This window comes from Pseudochaenichthys georgianus, chromosome 16, assembly GCF_902827115.2.
Source record: "Pseudochaenichthys georgianus chromosome 16, fPseGeo1.2, whole genome shotgun sequence".
In the NCBI taxonomy this organism is placed as follows: domain Eukaryota; kingdom Metazoa; phylum Chordata; class Actinopteri; order Perciformes; family Channichthyidae; genus Pseudochaenichthys; species Pseudochaenichthys georgianus.
Genome location: NC_047518.2, coordinates 16,421,235 through 16,440,469, shown reverse-complemented (window position 1 = coordinate 16,440,469; position 19,235 = coordinate 16,421,235). Strand labels below are relative to the sequence as shown.

General features: G+C 45.4%; 1 protein-coding gene across 4 annotated transcripts in view; it reads right to left on the bottom strand.

Annotated features, from left to right (window-relative positions):
* Nucleotides 1-520: 520 nt before the first annotated feature.
* The window catches only part of fbxl4 (F-box and leucine-rich repeat protein 4), a 40,861-nt gene continuing 22,146 nt past the window's right edge, over nt 521-19,235 (bottom strand). For all 4 annotated transcript variants that reach the window (XM_071205814.1, XM_034102035.1, XM_034102037.1 and 1 more), the window contains exons 6-9: nt 13,810-13,881; nt 4,870-4,994; nt 4,538-4,725; nt 521-3,596 (exon numbers count right to left, since the gene is read on the bottom strand). In XM_071205814.1, the coding sequence (XP_071061915.1) occupies nt 3,433-3,596; nt 4,538-4,725; nt 4,870-4,994; nt 13,810-13,881 (549 nt within the window). In that variant the 3' untranslated portion in view covers nt 521-3,432. The remainder of the gene's footprint in view (nt 3,597-4,537; nt 4,726-4,869; nt 4,995-13,809; nt 13,882-19,235) is intronic.

Here is a 19,235-nt window from a genome sequence, read left to right as displayed (position 1 = left end):
CTTGTCAAAAATAATAATATCAGAAAAAACGAAGTAGTATAGTATGTTGAAAATACCACATTTTGACATAGTATAGAATGTCGAAAATTGCAGAGAACTAAAAAGTATAGTATGTTGAAAAAAGGACAAATATGCCCTTTTTTGCATATTTTGGATATACTGTACTTTTTTTGTGTTATTTTCAGGACACTAAACTTGACGTTTTTTTCTGATATTTGAGAGTAAGATTATTAAGATGAACCTTTATTGATCCCCCAAGGGGGAAATTCAGTTTTCTACTATGTTCATATATTTTAAACACACACAGGCATTGGAATACACAATGCACGAGCATTATGAGGTGCCAGAGCCAAGAGGATTACAATATATGACTATACTGTCGTCTTTTTCCATGTTTTTGATTTACTATTCTATGTCGTTATTTTCATATGTTTGACATATACTCTGTCCATTTTTTGCATATTTTCGACATAATAAACTATGTTTTTTTTTTGCATGTGGGAAATAAAAAGAGCCACACTTTATCAGTCATCATTCTTTTAGTTTATTTAAAGTCTGCTGAAAGTCAAGCACCCAGTTTCATCATGACAGAGGCACAATCTTTTCACACGACAGTGTCTTCCACAATGCAGCACAGGGAGCTTCGCTGTCCGTCAAACCAATGGCACAAAGGAGCATCACACTACCAGTGGGACAAGACAAGAGAGATGCATATTCATCACAGAAAATCAGGGCCATCCCACTACCAAGAAGGGAACTGAAAGAGCATAAGAACCATACTTCTTCATTGCTCAAACATTGGCCATCTGAGAGTGAAAAAAGAGTCTGTCTGAAGTAATAAATGCTGCTGCTGAAAGTGGCTGTACACTACACACTGTCAGGACTCCTAATGCTATAGGTGATTGGTGAAGGAAAGATCATTATATATTGTTGAGATTTAATATAATTGCAATGGATTTTGTAAATGTGTAATGTTCGGCTTTCCACTCAACCAGCCGTAATCCAGTCATTATCATCCCCATTCTGTTCAAACACAACTCAGACTGAAAAATATATACATTTCAACATAAATGCAAGCGACATTTCGGCATGTTTGGGTTGCACAGCTAAGCCATAATTAAAGTAGGTAAATTGATATTAATACGAATGATCAATCTGGAGGATTAGCCTAGTTTAGCATAATGTGTGCGGCTGGATACAGACATCCAAAGTTATTAACTTAAAAAATATCTTAATTAGACTTTAAAAAACCTGTTTTATGTAAAATGCTTAAAGTTCAGGTTTATCAAATTCCCTGCCAAAATAAGACGCATTTGGTACAGCCCTCGTCACTAAAATAGTTCTGGGATGCCGTCACTTCCACAGTACTTTGAGAAATAATGCTCTTAGGCTAACCATTCATAACTTTTAGAATTTCTCTGTAAACAGGATAAAAGACCACTTTGGTCTTGTTGAAAAGCCTTTTTTGACAGTGCTAGGCTAACAATTCGGTTGCTTGAGTGTTCATGCTAAGCTAGGCTAATGGGGTACAACCAGGGTACAACTGATTTTTCTAAGCTTGGCTAGGAAAAACGAAAAAAAGCACTGTATTTTTGTATATAGGGATAACCTTTTATAATACAGGAAAGTATAAATAAACATTATTTTGCATATTAATAACCATGACAGTATATGGCATTCAAACTTAAAGACCAGCTTTCTGCATATTACTTTGGTTGAAGGGCATAAAAGCAAAGCGTTTAATTACAATGTAACCATAGGGACACCACATTCAAACAGGAGCATAAGGCACACATATTGACGAGAAGCATGTGCTTAAAAGAAAACTCCAACTTAAAAATTAAATAATAAAATGCTTTTCAAGCACGCCTGCCACATTGCAACTGTGGCTTCATATATTACAAAAATGAAATACTCAGGGACAGCAGTATATCTCACAAACATACAATTACTGTGACATTCCAAACCCAAAATAAGATATCATGTTACTCAGTTACATCATGTGTGTGTGTGTTGTTTAAGAGAAACACTGATGACTAACTCTGGCGTTACGGTCTGTTAAGACGTCTGTTGTGCTGGTTTTCAGAGACAAATGTGTGTCAAACAAATTAAAACCAAATAAAATATTATAACCCCTGAGTTTCAGGAAAAATACTGGAGGTCACACAGAGTGCTTTCACTGTTTAACATAACATCCTCAACGTAGTCTACAGTGCTCCTTCCATCCTGGAGCTTCATTTTGGTTGGTCGATACATCAGCAGTCAGACAGCAGTGAGTGTGAGAGACGACAGGAAGCTAGCGACATCATGACAGCATTGGGAATCCAGTGAATTAGTGAACTAGCAGAAGACACTAACTTTATTCCCCTAAAAATGGCAAGATGATTACCTAACACAAAGCATGATCTGCTTGACCTAAGCATAAACAATTATTAATCCAATAACTTTGGCCTGGTCAGATTTGTGTTCTTATTATTTGATATCCTTGTAAGCATATATCTTTTGGTTTTGAACTGTGAATTTGTGTTCAATGCTTTTGCCGCTCTGTCTTTTCCTGCAAAGAGTGTTTTCTTTTTCTTCTGCGTGTGTTTCAAATAAAATAAATATTTAGCTGACTGCTTTTTTTCCAAGTTGTCATGCATGTTTTAGATTAATCATGTTGTCGGTGACGGTGTGTTACTTTTCAACATGAGATATTTGTGATTCTGCAGCAACAAAAATAACTTGTGATACTTGCATTAAGGTTTCCACCATTCAAACGATGTGAAATAAGGCTGCGGTTCACCTGTAAAGCTCCTGATACCTTAGAGCCCAACAGCATCACCTATAGTCTAATAATGAAATCAAAGTGGCTTGACAGATGCCTGCAGAAGGATGCATTAACGCATGATTACTGCACATTACAAAGCCCTGATCTTAAAGTAGGTTACCATCAAACACAAATATGTAACTGCTAAATGTTACCTTTCCAACTGTTTCCAATAAGGGTTTGTTTCACACTTTTTGTTTATTGTCCCTTGTTGTTGTCTTAACAAGATGTTCCAGGGACGACACATGTTTTGAATCCGATACCAAGGCATATTTCCTTGCCTTCTGTTGCTTGGCAAGTGGTGATTCAGATTCTGGGAAGAAGAAGCAGCAGCTTTACCGCAACAACCCTGATTTCAAGTGTCCAAAAATAAATAAAAATAACAACGTTAGCTAATCCTGTGAGAAGTGGTTTCCGTACAGCCAGTTAATCTGAAGGACCTCCTCATCCGGTACAGCGGCTCTGTTTACCGAGCGCTAACAGAAGATCTTGTCAGACGCAGAGAGGTCAGTCATCTCTGACAGCATCTGACCTGCCTCTTATTCACTTTGGGGCAGTGTTTGCTTCAGAGAACGCTCCTGCTTTACTTCCTCTGGACTGTGGAGAATGAGGCGCGGCGGGGGTCACTGAGTGAAGCTCTTCTTGATGGCCACGTTGGGGAAGAGGCCGGAGAGCTCCTGGACCACCCGCATGTCTATCTGCGAACAGAAGGACAAGTCCAGCAGGAGGAGCCGAGGACAGGCCTGGAGGAGCTTCTTCAGCGAGGCGGGACTCACCAACCGCGTGCCTGTATTTGGAACCAGTCATATTAGAAGAACATAACAACAACATGTATTGAGCAGAGAATTACATTCAAGAGATAAAGCAAGTAAATACAAAATAAATGCTCACTTTGTCTACGAGTGATATGTACAGAATCTCTGACAAGCACGTGAGAAATCTGGTGATCCATCTTCGAAATCAGATTTTTAAGTCTGTTTTCTCTCCTGTGCTTTTATGAAGGTGAATAGTTTTTTTCCAGGTGTACACACCTTTTTTTAGAGTGTGTGTATATTTGTTAACTAATCTGGAGGAAAACATGAACGCAAACAAACACATTCACCTGGGAAATGTTTTTCCCCCACAGATGAAAATAAGAAGTCACTGTTTATGTTCTTTCTTCCAGCTGTTCTTAAGTCATAAACACAGAAGAGAAAACACTAAAGATCAGACTTTAGAAAAAAAGACAGAATTTTTGAACGTTTTATTCTCACTCAGCCGTAGCATTAGCATAGCTAGCCTAACTGTGCTGCCCATCCCTTTATGCAACTGGAATGTGAGCAGTATTTCATTAGTATTAATAATAAGCAGATTATTTTGGGGGACTCCGTTTGCAATTAACACTTTTTCAAAGATTCTCAAGTACAACTTGAAATATACCACAGACATGTCCAACGTAAAGTGATGCTTTCATTATGACGAGTGAATGCGGTCAACAACAACTCCAGGCCAGGGGGAAACAAATCCAGTAACATTTACGTATGAACATGAAGTGCTATTGCAAAAATAGTTCTGTGCCCCTTTGACACGTTCAAAGTCATGATAAAGTCCACGTGTTAAAAATAGCAACAATGTTAACATGAGGTCATTATACCACATCCCACACTTAATATTCCTCTGCTTCAAATTAAGTTTACAAGAAAAAATGAGCTTCAATGAAATGAAAAGATATGTGAGTTAAGAGCGTACCCAGTATGTCCAGGTGCTGCAGGGAGGGGCAGCCGGCCGCCAGCTCCTCGACGTCCGAGTCACAGACGGTGCGGTTGGCGGTGAGGAAGAGTTTGCGCAGGCGGGGCAAGTTGCGGGCGAGGTGCTGGAAACATCCGGTGCTGCTCTGCAGGGTGGGGCACCAGCCCAGGTCCAGCTCCTCCAGCATCCTGAGGGAGCAGGACAGCACTCGGGTGACTCGGCACACACATTCAGACGTTCACTGAACACAGGTCCTAATTTCTTTATTTTTTCTCAGTTTGGACAAGAAGACATTCGTTGTTTACAGCACGGAAACAGTGTATAATGCTTACCTGCAGCCGGTCACGAGCTCGGCCAGGCCTCGGTCCGTCAGGTTCCTGCAGCGCCACAGGTCCAGAGAGCGGAGTGAAGAGCAGCGGGCAGCCAGCATGCTCGCCACAACGTCATAGTCATCGATCTGCAGGGGCAAAAGGCAGCCGTTAACAACTATAAACGCTCTCCACAGCGTGCAATATTTGAATTAGAACCGGAGGATGAAACCCTCTTTATTTTTGTCACATGCACACAGCTCAGCACACGCAGTGAGATTTGACCTCTGCATTTACCAAACCTATTACTAGGAGCAGCCCAGGAGGGGAACTGGGACCTCTCTAAGTAGTCCACACTCCATATTTTAGGTCTGGTCGGGGACCCTGCGATTCCCAGTTCAAGCCCCTACTGACTGAGCCACTGCCGTTTGCAGGGCAACAGTCTCTCTGATGCGTAAAAACGGACCCTCAAAATATGGAACTCTGCAGCAACCTCCTCAAATGTTGTCATTGATTCAGAGGATATGATTCGTGAACTAGCGCCGTAACAGTTTATGCATTTGTGTAGATTGATACACCCAATGCTGAACCAAAGTTACGAAAAGATTAGTTCCACATGGAAACTTTCAGTCATATGCCGTTAGCAAGTATTCCTGAAGTTAGCATTCCAAAGCGATTGGCATGAGAGACTGTGATGGCCACAGCCACACAGGGTAAACCAACTACACTGCATCCTCATCTTCAGTAGTTTTGCTTTAGTGCAGCTACAATAAAACATGCCAATTAACACCACACATTTGCTCTAGATGGTAAACTCTTTATTTGATTGTAATCTTACTTCAAAACATTTTAGCACAGCTAATACACAAGTATTTGTTTGTATCAATTGCATTCTTTGTCTCTTGAGTTACCATGTCCATTGGGGGAGGTTACTTCCTGGTTCAGCAAAGGGCGTGGCCGAGCGCTGAGGGCTCATAAATACTGCAAGGAGCCAATTGGGACAAACCACCTGCTTCCATGTCAAAAGGGGGATTTGGGTTTTGCCAGTGTCCTTTGTGTATGATGTGACTATTAAGTATCCCTTGGGTTAACTTGGTTTGGCCAAGCCACTACATAGGTTCCTTGGTTTTTCATTGTAGGAGGTCAGTTTTGTTGAGTTAACACCTGTTATGTGCCTTTGAGGTATTTTCTGTTGACCTCTTTTATAGGCCTTGTTATTATATGATGTTCTTGTGGACTTTTGGGGTAAATAAAAACCCTAGTTTATCTAAACCACTCCTGTGTCCTGTTGCCTTACTGCTTGGTCCCTGACAGAGACAGTCACACAATGACAAGCGCGAATGAAACAGCTAAGACACGCCTGCTGGATCCCTGTGAGCTACAACAGAGAGAGAGTTGGGTACAGGACAAGAACATTGTGTCACTAAGGATGTTGGTCAGAAGTGAGAAATGGGATGGAGTTATGATTGAGTCAGTATCTTCCAGTTGTCTTTTACATTTTGAGCAAACGTTGAAAACCATGAAAAACGGATTGGCAAAGCTATTATTGTTATCTTTGTTGTCAGTTAATGTTAGTCATATTTCATCCTTTCATCACAAGATGAAAGCAAAGATATGCAATTGAACTGCCAGTGCAGGAACTTTACCCATAGTCATTACAGCCTGCAAGTGGAGAGATATTTCATATGTATTGTCATTGCCAAAGGTTGCAAAGCTTATTCACTAATGATGACACGTTAGCGTTAAGGTATATCACAAGTGGAAACTGTACTCAAAATGTGACATTCCGTTCACCTTTTCTCATTTGCTTTATCATAATGGTCCTTTAGTATGCAGAACTTTGATGACAAATCAGCTGTTTACAAAGTAGATGGGTGAGTCAGTAAAATGGCAGGTGAGTTGGTAAAAGAGTCTGTCAGTAAATATGGAAAACATGTTTTATAAGCATGATAAACGGAACATTTACTAAAATGTCTTACCCGTTAATCTTATGAATATATGAAACAACAAAAATGCAGTATATTAGTGTCAGCATATACATATGTATGAATGCCGCATCGTGTGTGCCATTAACACGGTGGACGTCTTCATAACATCATTTAAGAAATAGTTTGGCAATATTAGCTTTCTGGCAGAGAATAAGATGAGAAGACTACTCTCATATCCGTCTTGGAAAACATAAGGCCACAGCCACCAGCCTATAAACTTAGCTTAGCATATAGCCTGTCTGTGTCCCAGAAGAACAAAATATTACCAACAAAACACCTACCAGCCGCCCTAAAATTCTAACAATCCAGTTTGTTTAATTTTACAACCATAGAAGAGTAAACACTGCAAATTGATGTTTGCCTTACACTTCCGTTTTTTTGGAGCTTATACATAATATTTTGCTTAGTGAGCTTCAGAGGAGCTGGTAGGCAGAGTTTGTCATCTTTGGGGAGGTTCAGGCTCATTTATTCCCAGATTGCAGTCTTTAGGCTAAGCTAACCAACTGATGGTTATAGCCTTCGACAAATTGCTATTGATTTAGCTACATTATTTCTGTACATTTCTGTAAATAATAACTGGTATTGTTTTCAAGTATGTGGCAGCGTTTCTGCTAGGATTTTTTCTCGCTGGTCAAATGTCCTGACAAATTTGAAAATTACCTGTCATGTTTCAATAATAAGAATAAGAATTGTGTAGCAGAGATTCCGTTGGCAGGTAATTACCGGACTATGACCGGATATGCCGATGTTTAAAACTCAGTTAATGAGTCATTTTTATATTGCTTTAGTTTATAATCGTAACAGATCGAAAAATACAGACTCATTTTTCAATAAATGATTCCACAAACATCATAATTGTTACATTCAAACAAACTACTGATTTAAATTAAATTTAAATTTAAATTAACTTGAAATGGATCCTCTCTTTTCCTCTCTCTCTCCTGACAGCCCGTCAGTTCTCATTCATAACACTCCGTTCGATGTCTCACTATGGGATGCGCCTCATCGCGGAGCAAAAAGAAGCATCAATCTCATTACGCCAATCCTGATTGGCTGGTGATCTTGACGTCAACGTCAGGGGAAATCACCCCCTATAAGTAGCCTGCGCCACGACGCATGCGTCATTCAAACACCTCTTCTCGCTTCAGAGCACATCTCTAATAGTAGCCGGGCTAGCTTAACAGTCCACAGACTGAACCAAAGCTAATTTTCGGTCGACGGGCGTTAGCCGGCTACCCTATTCTGCCTCGCAGAAGAGTATTATAGTCAACCTCGCCGTTCTTCCTCTGGAGTTAAGGTAAGGTTTTGACTTCAAGTTAGCAACACACCAGTTGCTAGCTTGTGTTTTTTCCCCTCACTGCCGACACCACGGTAGCGAGGACACTTTTTTCTTCTCTCTTCCACGGAGGAGAAAAGGATTACAGGAATATTACCATACCAGGTAATATCCTTGAGAGAAAAAGACCCACGCTGTCCTTTTTTCCGCGGATTAAAGACAGATCGGTAAACACTTTTTTCTCGACGTACCCGTCATGAGCGGACCCTCTCCACGCCTCACGGCGAACGAGATGGATGCCTCTCCCCCTCACACCAGAGGAGTCAGGAATTCTGAGGCTCGGCGCTGCGGTTGCGGGTTGAAAGTGTCAGGCACAGACTCACACCAGATCTGTTCGTCCTGCCTCGGGCTGGAACACGCCCAGGAGGCCATTGACAACCCCGGCTCGTGCGGACATTGTGCCCGCCTCACCCTGAAGAGCCTCCACCGAAGGTTAGCACAACAAGCTCGCCTGTCGGGACGGGACCCCCTCATGTCCACTGATCCGCCGACCGGCAATCAAGACACGGGGGCGTCCGCCGCAGAGATGGAGCCCCTCACTGCGGTCTGGGGCTCACCGACAGCGGCACCCGCAGAACCGGAATCCCGCGCCATATCAGGCCGAGATTCGGTGGCGGCAAGAGACGCGGGAACGGGGCCCCACGCTATACCAAGCTGGGGCTCCCGGCTGGACCTCACCATGGTTTCACCCGCGGAAGATGTCCTGGAGTTAGACTACATGGAGGACGAAGAGTATACCTCTGAGTTCCTCCTGTCTGACTCGGACGAGCAGGAAGACGACATCTTCATGTCATCGGCTCAGGCTGCAAAGCCGGGAGCGATGGCTGCTCTCCCGGGCGACAGCACACCAGCTTCGCCCTGTCTAAGCATGGACCTGCAAGCCGTGTGTTAGCGCGCCGCGTCCAGGCTAGACATCCCGTGGCCCGAAATGGCCAAGGAGACCTCCAGGTCCCGTTACGAGGGGAAACTTTTTTCCCAAACAACGAGGACAAAGAGGCAACTCCTTCCGGTCTTCCCGGAGATGTTGGATGAGGTGTCGGTCTCGTGGAGAGACCGGCCCTTTAGCAACAAGGCCCCAATCCAGGGTGCCTCCTCCCTTGACTGTGACGGTATGGAGAGGCTCGGCCTGCTCCACATACCACCTATGGAACCGCTAGTAGCAGCCCACCTCCTACCGAGGATGGGCCAGCCACCAAGCAGGAACCCCACGCTGCCAGCAAAAACGGACCGATTCCAGTCTACCATGACGGAACGGGCCTACAGAGCCGCAGCATTGTCCGCCAGGGCTCTGAACGTTTCCTCGATGCTAATCGCGTACCAAGCGGAGCTCTGTGAGGATATGTCGAGCAATCCTGGACCGGCCACTCTGGACGAGATAGCCGCGGTCACAGACATTTGTCTCCGTGTCCAACGCTGCGCCGTCCAGGCCACGGGCAAGGTAATGGGGATCATGGTGGTGCAGGAAAGAGCTAGATGGCTCAACCTCACCAACCTCCCAGACCGGGAAAAGGAAGATGTGCTTGACATGCCCATCGTTCCCGAGGGGATTTTCGGCTCCACTCTCGCTTCCATGCAGAGGAAGTGCGAGTCGAAAAAGAAGGAAGACGAGGCCCTCCACCTCTGTCTCCCTCGAAGGGTCCAGCCGCGGCCTTTGCAACGGCGGCCCTTCGCCCAAGCTGCACCGCGCTCTGCTGGGTTCAAAGTACCAGGACAGCAGAGGTTGCAGCCCGCCCCGAGTCCCCAGCCCAGGCAGGAGATGAGGGCGAGTTGGCCTAGAAAATCTCCGGTTCCGGTTGCAGCCCAGGCGCAGCCAACCCAGAATTTCGGCCAGCAGTCGAGGAAGAAGAAGCGAGCGGCCTGACAGCCCCTCCTTCTCCCCTCCGTGACAGAGCTGGAAGTTCTTTCCCCGGCTCTAAATGTGTCCCTGCCGCCTCGAGAGATGCCTCAACGTCATCCTCAAGTCCGCATAAAACACATGTCACATCTTTCTTGTCTGAATAAACCATTTTCCGCTGACGCATCCAGGCTTCGGCCAAGGGCGCAGCTCAAAAAAAATGAAAAGACAGACAATAAACAGTCCGTTAACCATAAATCCCCTTCTGAGAGCAGCTACGGCCTCTCTTAAAAGGCGGATAATAAACGGGTCTGTGAAGGCACCACCGCCACGCGCATGTGCAGTGCCGGTTGGGGCTTTAAGGCACTACCGTCACGCGCATGCGCAGTGCCGGCTAGAGCTGTAATGGACAGCCCACCAATTATTCCCCTTTTGAGAGCAGCTACGGCATCTCTCAAAAGACGGATTATTGACGGGTCCGTGAAGCCACCGCCACACGCATGCGCAGTGCCGGCTGGAGCTGTAAAGGCACCTCCGTCACGCGCATGCGCAGTGCCGGTCGGAGTCATAAGCGTAACATCCCAGCTGGCTCTAAGGAGCATACAGCAGGAGATACTCACGACGTCTGCCTGGGCTTCTCAAAACAGTTATAATTTATCTGTTTTCATAAACCCAGAGAGAGTCAACCCATATTCTGGAGAGAGACGTTCTCTCTCTCCTAGAAAGAAGGGTTTTATCTATAAAGCCCACCGAGCGGAGTCAGATTACGGAGGAGAATGTCCTCGTAAAGCACCCGCTCAACATGGGCCTCATAATAAAACTAAACCCCGAACGCCACGGCGTACGGAGAGTTTTGGTTATTATGTAATGCGTAGTGGCACTACACCCGACTTTTCTAGTGCGGGACGCGCCTACGGGTGCCGTCCTTTCACGGAAGGTGGTCACCACGGACGCAGGTCAGACAGGCTGATAGGGGATTTACGAAGGTCGCCCGGTGAGAGGTCCCTAGAGCAGAGACTTCCAGCAGGCACACGTAAACTACCCGGAGCTTTTAGCGGTGTTCCCCACCCAAAAACGCTTCCTGCCTTCTCTCAGAGGACACCATGTCCTCGTGAGGATAGACAACACGATATCGTGTATGAACCGCCAGGGGAGGTTGCGTTGTCTCCAGTCACACACACTGGCACACAAACTGATCCCTTGGAGCGGCAGACGTCTCCTCTCTCTGAGAACGACACAAGTACCGGGTGTTATGCACCTAGGGACAGAATTACTGTCAAAGGGTGCACCACTCTATGCAGACTGGACTCCTCATCCAAGGATCGGGAGTCCGCTGTGGGTGCGTTACGGCGGAGCCGCGTTAAGTCTGTTCGCAAGAGGAGAAAATGCTCAATGACAGCTGTTCTCTTTAATGCACGATTTAAACGCACTGTTAGGCGGGGACACACTCGTACACGATTGACCTCCGGGTCCTCTGTGCGTGTTCCCACCCCTGGCTCTGTTACCCCTAACTCTGGCCAGAGTGAAGGAGCAACGCCACACACTTACTCTGATGTTTCCACCCTAGCCCGCAATATACGGGCTGGCGGAGATATATCAGCTGTTGTGCGGGCAGCCGTGGCAGCCCCCACCACGCAGGGACAGATTGTCTCAGGCGGGGGGGGGCAATCCTTTACCCACGCCCGGAGCGCAGGGCACTATGGGCCTGACCCGTGAGTGGTACAATCTGAATACAGTGGGACTCCCTCAGAAGGTGATAAACACTATTCAGAGTGCGAGAGCTTCCTCCACCAGGTCTCTTTAGACTGTAAGTGGAGGGTGTTTGAGGAGTGGTGCCTTCAAGAAGGACACATCTCTTTTCAATGTCCTGTCGGGGTGATTTTATCATTCCTACAGGACTTGATCGAAAAAACAGAGCTTTCTCCACGATCAAGGTGTACCTGGCTGCTATTGCTGCATGCCATGTGGGCTTTGAGGGTAAGACGGCTAGCCAACATCCTTTGGTTTGCCGTTTTATGAAGGGAGCGCGCAGGCTCCTCCCTGTCTCCAGGCCGCTGGTGCCCTTATGGGACCTGGCAGTGGTTTTAAATGGGCTCAAAATGACCTCATTTGAACCCCTGGAGGGAGCTGACATGAAACATCTGTCACTCAAGACAGTGCTGTTACTGGCCCTGGCATCCGCCAAGCGGGTCAGCGATATCCATGCACTGTCTGTACATCCCTCATGCACTCAGTTCGCCCCAGGGCAAACGAGAGTGTTGTTGAAACCCAACCCTGCCTTTACACCAAAGGTGGTTGGTTTGTGTACCCCGATTGACATTGAGGCATTTCCTCCGCAGCTGGTTTCCTCCGGGGAGCAGCAGCAGGATCTATTGTGTCCAGTCCGGGCTTTACACACATATATGGACAGATCAAAAGAGCTTCGTCTTAATGACCAACTCTTCGTGTCCTGGGCTAAACCTCACAAGGGTAAGCCCGTTACTAAGCAACGACTATCCCACTGGATCGTGGAGGCGATTGCTTTGGCCTATACGAGTCAGAATCTGCAAGCACCTTCGGGTCTGCGGGCTCACTCGACTCGGGGCCTGGCTACATCCTGGGCTTTGTTCAAGGGTGTTTCCATCCAAGACATCTGTGCAGCGGCAAGCTGGTCTTCACCGCTCACTTTTGTCCGCTTTTACAGGCTAGACGTCTCCGCTCCAAGCGTGGCTCGAGCAGTGCTGGGCACCTTGTTGAGTCGGGACTCCACCTGTTAAATTCTGGTTGATCGGTGATCTTCGAGATAAGCTCGTCTGGCAATACGGGAGCTACAATATCCCATAGTGAGACATCGAACGGAGTGTTATGAATGAGAACTATAGGTTACTTACGTAACCCCAGTGCTCAGAGTAACATGAAATGAGATGTCTCACCAGACGGCCCTCCTTGCTATGGTGAAGCGAGAAGAGGTGCTTATTTTGAATGACGCATGCGTCGTGGCGCAGGCTACTTATAGGGGGTGATTTCCCCTGACGTTGACGTCAAGATCACCAGCCAATCAGGATTGGCGTAATGAGATTGATGCTTCTGTTTGCTCCGCGATGAGGCGCATCCCATAGTGAGACATCTCACTTCATGTTACTCTGAGAACTGGGGTTACGTAAGTAACCTATAGTTTCTCATGCAGCGCGCTAAACAGTGGGCTGGGCTTCAGGTGACTATGCAGCAGCTGATCTGATCTCTCTCTCGCGTCCGGTTACACTTCACTCGCGTTTATGTCCATATCGATCAGTTCCAGCTCTCCTGATCGGCCTTTATAGAGAGCACAGATCAAACTATTGAGTGAATATCGGCCGATAATGATCGGCGGCCAATCGATCGGAGCATCCCTAATTATTACCAGACATTTTTACCGGCAGGTTTTGAATTTACCGGTTTTTATAAAATGTTACCAGCTAAAAAACGGTAATTATTGGCTAACGGAAACCCTGGTATGTGGGTACATTTAACTAATGTTTGAATTGAATTAGTTAAGCAATTACTTTAATGAGTTATGTTTAATTAGTAAACATTTAAGGGAGGCCTAAGTAACATTTCCAGTCAAGGATGGACTGTAGGCTGCACTTAAATAGTGTTGATTGCCATTGCTTTGTCTATTTTGCACCCAACCAAAATTGTTAGCATCTTAATTATTGCTCAGTACTGATGTGTCTGCCATCGTTTGGACAAGCTGCTATCCAACGAGGCCACATGGTGTGTTGTGTAATTAACAGACTGCTTTATTTGGACTTCTCCCTGTGGGTTTTTGAGTGTGTGTACATGCTTACCCTCACACAGCTCCCTAGGTTGAGGTGTCTCAGCTCTGTGCAGAAAGTCAGGACGCTCAGAATAGCCGTTTGCTGCAGAGACAACAAAGAGAAAGATGTTACTGACGTAGAGTTGTTATTTTATTAGCAATATCACATAACAAAATTAATCCATTCCAGTTTGGTACACTTGTAATATCTCAGAACCTATAGCTTGCAATCAGGAATTCACAACACATCAGGAAGTAATAGAACAGGGGTGGTGAACCTACGGCCCACGAGACAATTTGGTACGGCCCTCGAGGTAATTTATAAACACACGCAAAAAAGAAAAAAATTAAAGAAATCTAGACCGCAAAAAAATTAAACAAGCGAGTGCCTGTTTTTCCTGGCCAAGGTCAGGGTCCTTGAACACAACACAAGCCTTAACGTGTCATCACGTGGTATATGTCTCGTCTGACAGGGGTGCAGTTCTGACGGAGAGCACCAGAACGCCGCTCCACTCCTGCACTTCCAAAAATTGCAGTACCGATAAGGAGCCGTACACATGCCGCAGTTTTTGCGTGGCTGTGTCTTTAGTTGTAAGCCCAGTGTCGATCTGTTCATCTGTCATACTGATCATACAGTCAATAACTTTGTTGTTATTAGCATCTGGTTAGCTAGCTATGCTAACAAATATAAGAAGCTTTTTCTACAACCAGTGAGGTAAAGGCACATCTTTATATGATCATTATAGTTGAATAATAGAGAATAAAGTAAACGGGTATAAAATACTATATGACGGTAACAAAAAGTTGTTATTAATAAACAAGAATACAGTTTGAAAGGGGAGTGATTTGTAAAATATCCATAAAGAAAAAGAAATCTGCTTACAGTTCTGTTTCATATGGGTGTTGAGAAATGTATCCATAGATCTCTTAATGTTGCTCTCCAAGTGCAAAAATCTTCATGTCCACACGAATAGGAAACTAAATTTACATTTGCACACATCTTGTGTCCATATCTTTCTGTTTTGGTGGTCACGCCACAACCGTGCACGTGAATGCATGCGCGAGTCATGGTAAAATATCTGGATTAAAAGGTTGCTTTTTCTTTGCACAGCATGAAAGAAAGGTGAAATGAATGGGCTGTGATTCGTATTTTTAAGCAGAGGTCAATCATTTGTACGGCCCTCGGAGGATGTTGAAAACATTGAAATGGCCCTTGAGAAGAAAAAGGTTCCCCACCCCTGCAATAGAACAACACAGAACAAACTGGCAACACATTCTCCATTACAACTTCTCATACAAGGATACTTGGTCAGAACACTTTTACACCCTTTGTTCCTCTTAAATCAAAAATGTTTCACTGCAAGTATGTCGTCCAAGACTCATGGCTAACGTTACACAACTTAAAGGGGCCCTATTATGCACAGTTTCAGGTTCATATCAGTATGTAGTGTCTCTACTGGGACATGGCTCCATGCTTTAATGTTCAAAAAGCTCTTTATTGTTCTCATACTGAGGACGCTACAGCACCTCTTTTCACCCTCTGTCTGAAACCAGAGCCCAGTCTGCTCTGATTGGTTAGCTGACCAGCTCTGTTTTGATTGGTTAACTGCTTAGAGATGTCCCACCCCTTAGCAAATCACGTACGTAACATGTTTGATTGCTAGCCAATAGAAGCGGTAGTGTAACATAGTGATGCCACTATGTTACGTAAGTGTTATTGTTAAGTAAACATAAGAGTCGAATGGAGGCCTTTCAGGCGGGACGGAGTGTGTGGGAGAGTAATTCCCTCTGAAGGGAACTTTGTGACTTTACCATTTTACACAAAAACCTATATAACACACTACAGGAAAGGGAAACCCACAAAAAGCACAATAGGGCTTAAGTATTTTAAGTAGATTACAAATGCTATGCAGGTTAAGTGTGATTTTTTGGGTTAGTTTCAGGGAACAAATCACTTGTTTAAGTGTTGGAAAAGATAATTGTTAGGGTTAGAATAACTACGTTTGTTACGTAACTTAAGAAGCTAGTTAGTAACTAAGCTAGTTAAGAGGGCTACGTTATGTACAGTATGTGACATATTTAAGCACGTAAATACGTTAAGCAAAGTTAAAATAAGTCAACGTTGAGATTTACTTTCTCTCCGGACAGTAACAGCGGCCTCCTGTAAGAAGGTGCTGTGTTTGATTGACTCATCCATCATAATCCATCTTGTAAAAAAGTCATTCGTTATTAAAAAGGCCCACAAGTCAAAGCCTTAAAATAAAAAAACAGATGCTAGAGAGATCATAGTTTGACGCACAAGGCCACTGAGCGAGCTGCTGTATTTGACGAGCTGGGAGTGATAACGGAGCAGTATTGGAGTCACATGTTCATCATCACACTAAACCCCAAACTTATCCCAGTCTAAATCTACAAGGTATACATTAAAAATAACAATATACCTTTAATTTACACTACCATGTCTAGTCATGTCACCAACAGTTCCTCCTAAGTGATTTCCTGTCTGCTGCCGCGGGCACTCAGGCTACGCTTATTGTATCTAAGGGAATTTAATAGGATGCAACAGCTAGTTTTCACCTCGCAAAGTCAAGCACAGTGAGGACACAGACTTCTCCAGTGGCGCTGCAGCTTGGATAGAGATATGGGAATTCAACACTGCAACTGCCAACACTGTGTACCTCAGGGCAGGAGAAGGTGTCAGACATGGAAGTGAAAGCCCTGTGTGTGTGTGTGTGTGTGTGTGTGTGTGTGTGTGTGTGTGTGTGTGTGTGTGTGTGTGTGTGTGTGTGTGTGTGTGTGTGTGTGTGTGTGTGTGTGTGTGTGTGTGTGTGTGTGTGTGTGTGTGTGTGTGTGTGTGTGTGTGTGTGTGTGTGTGTGTGTGTGTGCGTGCGTGCGCTGCAGCCTGTCGCTGGCTTCTTTATAAACGCCTCTCTCCGCAGAGCTAGCCATTTAATTAGAGCAGTGACAGGGTAATGACAGCTGAGATGTCAGGCCCTCAAACAGACACACAGCCTGCTCTGTCTGCCCGCTGGGTGAAAACAACCTGCAGCACGCTGCCTGACTCCACCGCAGGAACTCTACACTGCCTACTGCCCACAATCTGAAACATGACAAACACTGGAGAAAACACTGAGGGGGAACACAATACAGCCGTTTTACACATCAGACAGGCCTGAACCTGACATGCAGTACGTGTCTGCAACACCCCCTGAGCTCAGATTTGACTTAGTTCATCTCAAAAGATAATAATACAAAATGAGCTACGCAAAACGTAAAGCATGTGCCACCAAATAAACAGCTTGTCCAACATTAGGATAGGGCTTGTGAAAGTCTAACATTTACTTAGAAAAAGTTATTAGAAACACTGACAATAAGTTGATATTAGTGAATTTCAACTTAAACAAGAATATTCTAACTTCAGAAAGCTGCCTAGCTCGCTGTTATTGTAGAGAAGTGAATACTAGAGCCTGGTTTAAAGAATGCGCTTTTATTTATTTATCTTTGTTTGTTTTTTAAATCAGGGATCAGAGGGTGTGTGCCAATTACAGAGGCATCACACTACTCAGCCTCCCCGGGAAAGTTTATTCCAAGGTACTCGAAAGGAGGGTCAGGCCGATTGTTGAACCTCAGATTGAGGAGGAACAATGCGGATTCCGTCCTGGTCGTGGAACGACGGATCAGCTTTTTACTCTCGCAAGGATCCTGGAGGGGGCTTGGGAGTACGCTTATCCGGTCTACATGTGTTTTGTAGACTTGGAGAAGGCGTATGACCGAGTTCCCAGGGAGTTACTGTGGGAGGTGCTGCGGGAGTATGGGGTGAGGGGGTCTCTACTCAGGGCCATCCAATCTCTGTACTCCCAAAGCGAGAGCTGTGTCCGGGTCCTCGGCAGTAAGTCGGACCCATTTCCGGTGAGGGTTGGCCTCCGCCAGGGCTGCGCTTTGTCACCAATCCTGTTTGTAATATACATGGATCGGATTTCGAGGGGTAGTCGTGGGGGGGGGGGGTCTGCAGTTCGGTGGACTAAGGATTGCACCACTGCTTTTTGCAGATGATGTGGTTCTGATGGCTTCATCGGTCTGCGACCTTCAGCACTCACTGGATCGGTTCGCAACCGAGTGTGAAGCGGCTGGGATGAGGATCAGCACCTCCAAATCTGAGGCCATGGTTCTCAGCAGGAAACCGATGGACTGTCCACTCCAAGTAGGGAATGAGTCCTTACCCCAAGTGAAGGAGTTCAAGTATCTCGGGGTCTTGTTCTCGAGTGAGGGAACAATGGAGCGTGAGATGGGCCGGAGAATCGGAGCAGCGGGAGCGGTACTGCAGTCGCTTTACCGCACCGTTGTGACGAAAAGGGAGCTGAGCCAGAAGGCAAAGCTCTCTGTCTACCGGGCCATTTTCGTTCCTACCCTCACCTATGGTCATGAAGGATGGGTCATGACCGAAAGAACGAGATCGCGGATACAAGCCGCCGAGATGGGTTTCCTCCGCCGGGTGGCTGGTGTCTCCCTTAGGGATAAGGTGAGAAGTTCGGTCATCAGGGAGGGACTCGGAGTTGAGCCGCTCCTCCTTCGCGTCGAAAGAAGCCAGTTGAGGTGGTTCGGGCACCTAGTTAGGATGCCACCTGGGCGCCTCCCTAGGGAGGTGTTCCAGGCAAGTCCAGCTGGGAAGAGACCAAGGGGTAGACCTAAGACCAGGTGGAGGGATTATATCTCTTCGCTGGCCTGGGAGCGCCTTGGGATCCCCCAGTCAGAGCTGGTTGATGTCGCCAGGGAAAAGAAAGTTTGGGGCTCTCTGCTGGAACTGCTACCCCCGCGACCCGACCACGGATAAGCGGGAGAAGATGGATGGATGGATGGATGTTTTTTAAATCTTCAGGCCCTTCAGAAATGATCAAAATGAGACAATCTGAAAATGGGAATTATCATAATTTAGGTTAAACAGTTCAGAGCTCATAGTATACAACCTGTGAGGAGCTAGGTCTTGGCTGTAAAGGGCTACAAGCTTAAAAGGTTAGAAACTAGTCAGTTAAGAAATACTTCTGTTTTGTACTGTGGTCATACAACACTTTTCTCATACATTGGAAATACGGCAAGCTACCCAACAGAAACTGCTAAACCTATATACTGATTTATTTCCAACAGTCACAGATAAAGACACAATCATCTTTTCAAGCAATTCTAGAAAGATTTGTTTTGTAGATGTCTGCAGAAAAGGACGATAATGAGTACTACTGCAGAAAGCCCTTTTTGTTGACAATAAAGGAGCGAAGATGCTCATGTTACTGTCAAGCAGACATGTTGACGTCCAAGCATGTCAGTGTTTTGGCTGTTGGTAATGTGAGTATTCAACTTGTTCTGCCTTATAATTAGCATACCAATGTGATGTTTCTATCTGTATGCTAATTTGCCTAGCATCCAATCTTTAATACTGACTTTTGTTGCTTTTGGCTCCTTGTG